Source organism: Diabrotica virgifera, chromosome 1 (genome assembly GCF_917563875.1).
Source record: "Diabrotica virgifera virgifera chromosome 1, PGI_DIABVI_V3a".
NCBI lineage: Eukaryota > Metazoa > Arthropoda > Insecta > Coleoptera > Chrysomelidae > Diabrotica > Diabrotica virgifera.
Window position 1 is genome coordinate 91307545 of NC_065443.1, and position 10448 is coordinate 91317992.

Consider the following 10448-nt stretch of genomic DNA (forward strand, 5'->3'; position numbering starts at 1 on the left):
AACTGCAGTACCTTAAATTTTTTAAAGCACTAGTGCTTTAAAGTAGCATTTTTAACTTGAAATGAGTGCTACTTTTTTAGTTTTGTTTGCCTTATGGAGCTTCGTAAATAGTTTTTAATAATTTTTAATTTTGAAAAACTTCTTTCCTCACTAGCTACCGAGACAGTGAGTGTTAATAAAATTTTTAGCGATACAACTACATTTGGGCACAGTATAAAGAGGGAACCTCTATATACTGTGATTTGGGTATACAAAAATACTTAGTTCAAAACTTCTAAAGGTTTCATGGACTATGTTTTCATTTGGGATATACCACGCAATTCTTCTAGAAGATCATTTGCCTGTATATCTGATTCTTTTTCTATTGAAAGTATGGAATGATACAATATTTTTTAATGTTTGATTATTTATTTCCCTCAATTTAAAAATATTATCAAAAATTTATTTATTTATGAATTTCTAGTAGAGGAATTATAGATGAAAAAATTCATTTTAAATTTATCTTCTTCTGACGCTTTATTATTGACGCTTTTTTCTCCTGGCTCGAATATCATTTTCCGCTGGAAATTCGGAGCTTATATCAAGATTTTCTGCAATTTCATTAGAAGTAATTGTAATTTTCGTTTGGTCATAGCCAGATTGTCTGTAACTTTTAATTTTTTTTTTTTGTTTCTGACAACCTTTTTACACAATCTGACAAATTTATAATTATATGTTACAACATCTTCGAGGCTAAATTTATATGAAATAAAATATGCCAAAGAACTCCGCATATAAATTTATAATTTTTAATGTTTTTTGCTAATCCTCGTGCTTTGACTTAAGTTTCTGTATCTTTGTTGACTTCTTCTATTATTTTGAATAATGCATCATATATCACAAAATTGAAATCAAGGTTTTTCATGCATCTATTCGACTTGGCCATCTAGTATCGATTAACAGTTTTAGAGTTAGTTGTGAAACATGTTTTATCAGAACTTCCCAACGCTTTGTAGAACCAGAAAAAGTGTAAAATTCTTGTATAATACAAAAAACGTTGTTGTTTCTGTAGAAGACGCTTTCACTTTTAAAAGTAAGTTTACAGAGTGGCATGCGACACGCTTTAAACTCGAGTGATACACTCCATCGGATATTTTCAAATATTCTATTTTGCACACCCTTTCTTATTCCTATGATTATTTTGATGTATTTTCATTTTACTGATGCCTGATGCAACTGCCTCACCGCATCATAGCACCGCACGGCCCTGTCTATCATGTCAAAAGCTGAAAATCCACGAACGCTAGGACATTCTAAAATAGTTTTGCTATTATTTCAGATATTTTCAACAAATATATATGTTACCGTTAAAACCCGATTTCAGTTAAAACTCGAATTTACTAGGAAAAACTAGTTTTAACTAAGCGCTTTAGACAATTCTAGTTTTAACTAGTGAAAGCTAGATTTGACTGCTAAATTCAGTTAAAACTAGAAATCCCGAACAAATTTCATTTAGAGTAGTTTATACTAGTTTTTACTGGAATTACTAGCGAATACCAGTTAAAATCGTTTGCGAGAAGAGACAAATACGATTTGGCGTTTTCGGGGTAGGGTTACAAACGGTAACAAACTAGTGTGTGCAACTGTTGATTTTTCTGCATCGTTTTTATTGGTTATATTATCATTACCATTATTACACTACTGTGTATGATTCACCATGAGTGATAATGTCGAAGATCAGGTTGAGAGCAAAGATATAAGAACTTTGAAAGGACGTTTTTGGAAAAGACCTTGCAAAAGGAACAGACCGAGAAGAAAGAAAGTCACTACAATGTTGTGACCAAAGCATGTATAATAAATTAATGCCCGAAGTACAAGATGCGGAACTGTCTGCCCAGAAAACACTAAAACGATTTGAAGACAGAATTGTTGAAATTGGCTAAATAAAAAAGTTGGCTTCTAGACCTGAACCCATCAAATATTATGTACCTGCTGAAGATATTTTTGACATAATTGAAGCAGTCCACGTTGCTATTGGTCATGGAAGTTGGGATAGGTTGAAGACTGAAACCGCCAGAAAATACGCAAATGTAACAATTGGTATGTTCAATAATTTTATATCAATTTGTGAGACCTGCCAGCGGAAGAAGAGTAAAGCGAAGAGGGGTCTTGTGTCGAAACCTATATTGCACTCAGAAATGAATAGTCGCTGTTAGGTAGATTTGATCGATATGCAATCACAAGAGGATGACGGCTACAAGTTTATTATGGTTTATCAAGATGATTTAACAAAATTTGTTTTGTTGAGACCATTACAAAATAAGAGGGCGGACGAAGTTGTTTATCAATAATTAACGGATATATCCTTGACTTTTTACATTCATGTATTTTACTTTCCGATAATGGCCGAGAGTTCGGTAATGTAGTTATAAATGCGGTAATGTCATACTGACCTAAGTCAAATTAGTTCATGGAAAACCAAGGCACAACCAAAGTCAAGGTTCAGTAGAGCGAGCTAACTAAAACATCGAGAAAATGTTAGCAGTCTGGATGCAACACAATAACAACAACGTGGTCAAAGGACTTGCGTTTTTTACGTTAACGATCTTGTCCAGTATTTTACGTTTTAGAGAAATTATTTACAAACAACCAGAGCAGCAAATTATTTACCGAGTTTTAGTTGAATCTAGAAATTACTGAAAAGTTTAGTAAAAATTAGTTTTGACTGATATATGTTTAGTCTCAACCAGAATTAACTGAAAATATTTGATAGTTCTAGTTTTCATAAGTTAAAACTAGAATTGTCGAAAGCTCATAGTTAAAACTAGTTTTTCCTAGTAAATTCAGGTTTTAACTGAAATCGGGTTTTTACGGTAACATATACACCGCGTTCTATGCTTATTTGTTTGGTTTTATTATGTATCTTAACACTTATTGTTTCCTCTTTATAAATATTTTAAGTGAGTGTACTATAACGATAGTCAATGTGGCAGTCATTTAGAGCTACTAAAATGCTATCCAGCTTTATTTTGTTAAAGGCTTTATGAAAATCCACGAATGCTAGGACATTTTAAAATAGTCTTGATATTATTTCAGATATTTTCTAACAAATATATTTTTTTAGGTTTGTGATATGTCGTTGGCAACATTCCATGATTTTTGCAATAATGTCTACCAATGCGCAGAAAAACTAGGCGACGAAATCGAAACTAATATAAACTACTCACAAAATCTCATTACAACCAATGAGACAATAGATGTGAAACTTCCCCTGGAAAAAGTGAAATTGTATCACTATTGTGAGATAATAAAACTCCTACAAAATGTAAAAAGAGATGTTAAAAAAATACTCTATCACGAGAAATCCATCAATACATTAATATCCACCAAAAAACTCTCAGGAGAAGAGATCAAACATTATTTTTCAGTTGAAAATGTGAACGAACGAAAATCTACAGAATATTTTATAAGACAGGAAAGAAGAAGGAAGGCTTCCCAAGTATCTTTATATACACTAAGTACGTGGGAGGCTTATTTAAAAAACAAAGAACAAGAAGAAGCAGCTATTCCAGAAGCATCAATTGAAGCAAGTGCAGTACCCAAGAGAACTGCTCCAAAGTCCAAAAGAAAACAAAAAAAGTTTGTATCTTCTACCTTTAATGATATCTTGGAAAACGTTGACACCGATATTGAGAGTAACTGCAAGTCTATAGTTGAAGAGAATGAGGATGAGGATGATGTTGGTTATGATATAAAGCTCAGTAAACAATTTCAAAGTTATAGCGAAAACAATTTAACAGAAATGGTTGAGTCATCAGAATTAAGATCCTGTGTTAGTGTAGATAATTTTGGACCAACGAAACCAAAAATAGTTGATGTTTTGGTAAGTAATAACGTTATTTAAACTCAAATATACATGGTGTCCCGGAAAATAGTTCGCTCCTTTAAGGTATGAATAAAATACACAATTTAGAACAAAAAAAGTCGTATACCATTGTTTTCTAAAGTTAATGGTTTTCAAAAAAAAAAAGATTACATTGTTTTCCATACACCTGTATTTTAATGTTTAGAAATTTAAGTAACCTGGCAACATCGTACGCACTACGGAATAACAGATAATATGAACTGGTTTGTGGTTTAGAGTATTTAAAATAATCCAACCTAAGCCTAATTGTCCTTATGTATTTACTATTTGTTTACTAAAATTATTTTTTTAATTGTATTGAAATACCTATTGCATAATTTTAAACGAATTATAAATCTTTTAACATAAAAACACATCTTTTAACGAAACTAGTATTTAGTAAGTTTTAAATGTGTTGAATGTTGAATGCAGAGGGCTTTAATCGAATTACATAGTTTACAATGGAACTTAAATATACCAGATAATGTATCAATAATTTGTTTATTTGTGAACTAAAATAATTAAGTTGCACTTACTTTAAAATATTTGTTATAGCTAATAAATGTTCAAAGTAACCGAATTTCACGCATATGCATTCATACGATGAGAAATACCGGCAAAAAATTTTGAAAAAAATTATAGTATGCCTCTCCATTTAGTGATCTGTAATAAATAACAAACATAATAATATAATAGGTAATGAACTCACCATTCGAAAACATTTTCGGCATTGACACTAAACAGGATTTTTCCAAACTATCTGTTTACAAAACATGGGACGCTCTACGTTTAAATTTTCGTATCTCACATAGTTGCCAGATTTGAATTTGCATACCAAAATGTATTTTAGTTTTTTGATCAAACGGTTTAATTTAGAAAAAAAAATGTTATAAGAGTTTTTTGTTCTACATGGTGACCTTTACTTACACCTTTAAGGAACGCACTATTTTCCAGGACACCCTGTATGGCACTTTGAAATGTCTTCAGTTATGTTTTATAAATCATTTATTTATAATTTTAAGCGGGTTTCCCTGATCTGCATACACATTCCTTTTAACACGGATAGTGTATAGACCGGTCGATATTATCACTTTATTAAGTGGAGAGTGTATTAGACGGGTGTTTTCCTTTCTTCTTATTATAGTGCGTTGGCGAATTATATTAACGTCATATGTCTGTCTTTTGCGGTATGCATAAGTTCGCCAGTCCAGTTCGCAATGTCCAGTCCTTTATATTTCGCAGCGACGAGACTTTTTTGCGACCTACTCCTCTCTTGCCCTCAAACTTTCCTTGGAAAATTAGTTGAGTGATTGCGTATATTCCTTCACCTTTATCCATAAATGCAATGGAGATAGGTGAAGTATAGTCACCATGGAGTCGGTTGGAGGAACAGTTAACAGGTCTGACTACTGACTTCAGTAAATATTTTTGGGTTTCATACCCCATGATTTTCCACAAATCCTTTGGCATGTCCAAAAAGAAAGCTTACAGACCAGATAAAAATAAAACAGCAGAATAAATAGATCTTTAAATACAGAATTTATCGACATGCAACTTTTTGCATTGTGTTGGGAATGAATGGGAATGTATAATTTTATTGAAGATATTCTTCTTTCGCGGCGAATCGATTAAGGGTAAAATTTGATTGATCCGCGCGCATGCGCACACCGACAGTATGGTATTTGTTGTTATACGGGCTCTGATCGTGTGTTGAAATTTTGAAATGATCTATCAATAATTGTTCAATATGGAGGTTATCGGTAAATAAAAATATTGTATAATATTAGTTTTTATTAATGTGTGGACAGGTATAAAATCTAATTTATAATTATAGTGATTTTTTAAATAGTTTTGAAAAGCCGCAGGTACGTAATTCTAAATGTTTCAGTTGGAAATACCTAATAGTTTCAATACCTATCTATTTGGAAAATGTAAACAAAGTAATGTAGTTACCTATTAGTAGGCAATGCTTTAATTTACATAATCTGATTACGAACAAACTTTCTACAAATCTTCATCTCACATATCGTTTTTTTACTCTATATTTTGTTGTATTTTATTTCGACAAAAATCAAACTAATAATTTTATTAAATTCATATAAATTTATGGTGTAAACGTTTAGTGTGTGTATATTCCCACATGACGTATACGAGAGTTTGGTGCAGCTTGAAATGGCGTCCACTTTCGTACGGCGCGGTAGACGTGAAGTGGGTTCAAGCCCCAAGCAAGTTATTATTTTTTTATTTTTTTTATAGATTTTATGATTGTAAGTATATTATTATATAATTTTTAAAGATATTCTTCTTTTTTGAAAGTGGTAGATAAGAAAGTTAGTTTGATTTTTAAATAAAATAAGTACAAATAACCTTTTAAATATATTTACTTCGTTTAAATTACCTATTATATAATAGAAGGATATCTTCTTACGTGCGTACAAAGTACACACACATTCATTTTTTATCTACTTTATGTCCTATTATGTATAAGTTTTTAGTTTGTGAAAACTGTCATTATAGATAGCAGTGCGTGAAGGATTTAAAGTGTGCGTGAAGTAACAATGCATTTTAAATGGGATTTACTTTTTCGCACTGTTTTTAATTTTCGAGTTGTCAGGGTGACAATCCTTAACTTTCGCGTTTTCATGGTGATGACAATATGAGTAATGAATTACAACACAGTGTTTTGAGAGTTTTGTGGTTTGAAAATAGTTAGAATTTTTAAATGTCAAAGTTCTAAAAATTGTAGAATAGAAATGAATTCCAGTGACGAAGAGTTACAGCTTTTTTATTTGTTTATAGTAGACAAAATATTTTATGACACTGTGCTTGAAGTACTTTTTGCGAACCTACGCGATTTATAGCACTCGCTCCGTTGTTGCTCGTGCTCTAAAAATCGCATGCGTTCGCAAAAAGCATACTTCACGAACTGTTTCATAAATAACTATTATTTAAATAAAAACTCTATCTCATATTATGTATAAGTTTTTAGTTTGTGAAAACTGTCATTATAGATAGCAGTACGTGAAGGGTTTAAAGTGTGCGTGACGTAACAATTTTAACTATTTAGAATGGGAAATAAGCCACAATATTATTAAAAAATGATTTTTATTAACGTTTCGACGCCCAAATCGGGTGCCGTTGTCAAAATACAAAATACTTAACAATGTCGCACTGTTTTATGGTAGACTTTCATATAATTTTAAAATATCCTCAACTTTCGGGTTGTCATGCTGATGATATGTGAGCAATAAATTACAACAAAAGTTTTGATAGTTTTAGTCCTGTTGCCCGGGGGGTTCAACGGCCTCCTTCATTCAGATGGACTTACCCAAGTTTTTTTTATGTATTTTGACACGTAGAATACGAATTTTTTGGGTAATAGTTGATCCGGATGTCGATAAGATTGTTATAAACAAACAAATTGAGGAATTCCATAACAGCCAGTTTTCGCAAAACATTTTTTTGTATTTTCTTGGTTATTCTAAGCCAAAAATGTCCTTAAAAGTTTTTTCGTAAGATGCATAGTTTTCGAGATAAACGCGGTTGAACTTTCAAAAAATCTGAATCCGAATTTTTGAATCCGAATAACCCAAATAACCGAAATAAAATAGCAATTCTGCTTACCGCATTTGAAGGTTCAAGTCAAATAATACCGATTTTGATTATTTGCATTGCTAAAAATTAATTTTTTTATTGTCAAACACAGCTATAAACAGTTTCCCTTTCCCAATGCATGCTCCGTAGAAATAGCCTGTTTATTGGCGCGCCTACTCGTTCGATTTTAAATGAGGAATGCATTGAAAACATTACTCAAACACTATGTGTTCATAGCTTTGTTTGACAATAAAAAAATTATTTTTAGCAATGCAAATAATCAAAACCGGCAAAATTTGACTTGAACCTTCAAATGCAATAAGCAGAATTGCTACTTTATTTTTTAATCAAAAGTTGTTCGGGTTCGAAAATTGCAATTTTTCGATTGTTTGAAAGTTCAACCGCGTTTATCTCGAAAACTATGCATCCTACCAATAAACTTGTAACAACATTTTTTGTTTAGAATGGCCCAAAAAATACAAAAAAAATGTTTTGTTTTGCAAAAAATCGCTGTTGTGCCATTCCTTAAGTTCTTTGTTTATAACAATCTTCTCGACATCCGGATCAACTGTTACCCAAAAAATCCGTGTTCTACGGGTCAAAATGTATAAAAAACTTGGTTAAGTCCATTTGAATAAAGGAGTTTGAATTTTTAAATGTCAAAGTTCTAAAAATTGTAGAAGAGAAATGTATTCCAGTGACGAAGAGTGGCAGTTATTTTTTTATTTGTTTCAAAATTGTATGAAACTGTGCGTAAAGTACTTTTTGCGCACTTACGCGATGTATAGCACTGGCTCCGCTCGTGATCTAAACATCGCGTGCGTGCGCAAAAAGCATACTTCACGAACTGTTTCATAATAGTTATTTATGAAGCAGTTCGTGAAGTATGCTTTTTGCGAACGCACGCGATTTTTAGAGCACGAGCGACAACGGTGCAATAAATCGCGTAAGTTCGCAAAAAGTATTTCATGCATAGTTTCATACAATATTTTATCTACGATAAACAAATGAAACAGCTGTAACTCTTCGTCACTGGAATTCATTTCTATTCTACTGACATTTAAAAATTCTAACTCCTTTCAAACCACAAAACTGTCAAAACTTTTGCTGTAATTCATTGCTCATATTGACATCACCATGACAACGCAAAAGTAAGGATTGTCGCCATAACAACGCGAAAGTTAAAAACAGTGCGAAAAAGTAAATCCCATTTAAAATACATTGTTACTTCACGCACACTTTAAATCCTTCACGCACTGCTATCTATAATGACAGCTTTCACAAACTAAAAACTTATACATAATATGACATAGAGTAAATAAATAACTATTATAGGGCATGAATCACATCCAAAAGTACATAAAGATGTCAAAATTAGCATATTAAGGGTCAGATTTTGCTACTCGCAGGTTTTTGGAGCCACTGAAAATAAATACGCCATCAGAACCTTCCCCCGGAGCACCTGGTGCTCAGGGTTACTGCTAAGGTACGTGATCTGGAGTTTCTAAGGCTTTCGGCAATGCAAACAGATTACTCGGGGACTTTTTGGGGTTGTTGAATACGAATATGACATCAGAACCGACCCTCTGAGCGCTAGTGCCCAGGATGACTGATATGCACGTAATCTTCTGACATTTCGAGGGTTTCTGGTTTTCGGAGATTGGTTCTGATGGAGTATTCGTGTTCGGCAACTCCAAAAACTCCCCTTCAGAAGTCTCAAAAAAATAAGAAATATAACAGACAAAGTCGTGCAAAGTCTAATTCCCTAATATGCCCTCTTGTACATGTGTTACTTGTTTACATTGTCTCTTAATTTTGTATAATAAATAGTACACAAAAGGTAAATACTGTCAAGAGAACAAGTTGGGTAATTTACCAAAAATACATAAGAAAAACTGACATATTGTAAATCAAGAATATATAAAAGTTCAATACATAATATTTCAGAATATATGTAATATTTCAGAACTAATATTTTTGTTTTGTTTTAGTACAAGAAGCCACCAGTTACAGAAATGGGTTTAATTCAGAAAATATTTTATCCGAATATTGGATAGAGAATGACGTATTAAAAGGACATAATAGTTTACTTATATTTGTAATATAAAATATATTTATAAAATATTTTAATGGAATATTAAGATACAAAAAAAGTTAGATATTTGGTGCAATTATTGAGTTTTTTGTTTCTCCGATATACATAGTATGTGCACGCATGTTCTTCTTCTTGATATGCCTATCCGCGACACATGTTTCCGATCATGATGGCAAACTTTATCTTATTTGCAGCAGTGTATAATAGCTGCACATATATGTTGAATTCAATCAGGTTCTAAGGTAGTTCAACCAAGATGTTCTTCTTCGTGGACCTCGCTTTCAAAATATTTCCCTTGTAGGATTGCTGGTAGAAGGGCATTATCTGGATTCATTTCGCATAATTTCGCATTTTCGAAGTATTCTAACTGATGAAAAAGATCTGTATTCAACAAGACCAAGTTTGCAAAATTCGATTTAGGAGAACCGGACTTACAGCTATTTTTGATAACAAGGTTCCCACTCATCCTCACCACTTATTTGTAAAGGTAGACTTAAACTTGTGAAATTAAATATGCGCGGAATTTTATAAAGAATAAGATGATCGAATTTCCAGTGCCCCTTCATTAGAAAAATTTTGTTGGAATTTTTAATTTTTGATATTCAATTACGCCCTCTAGCGGTGGACCCACTATTATGAAAATAATTTCCAGGCTTTTCCCGAGACAACTTTTGTTATAACATTTTTTTTCTCAAAGCTGTACTTTAAACGGTTCCTGAGATATGGCCGAGAGCCATTCTTATTGGGACACCCGGTACCTATATGTTGATCGACCAATTATGTAATATTTTCATGCTCAGTAACTGAAATAATTAAAGGAAATATCAAATATGAACCAATTGCGATAATAATACGATTAAGGAAAGAGGACTAAAG

General features: G+C 32.2%; 1 protein-coding gene across 1 annotated transcript in view; it reads left to right on the forward strand.

Moving 5' to 3' along the window:
- Positions 1-9648, forward strand: part of LOC114333101 (uncharacterized) — a 28902-nt gene extending 19254 nt beyond the window's left edge. The window contains exons 2-3 of the mRNA XM_028282932.2: positions 3104-3862; positions 9469-9648. Coding sequence (XP_028138733.1) covers positions 3113-3862; positions 9469-9534 — 816 coding nt within the window. The 5' untranslated portion in view covers positions 3104-3112 and the 3' untranslated portion in view covers positions 9535-9648. The remainder of the gene's footprint in view (positions 1-3103; positions 3863-9468) is intronic.
- The last annotated feature ends 800 nt before the right edge of the window (positions 9649-10448 follow it).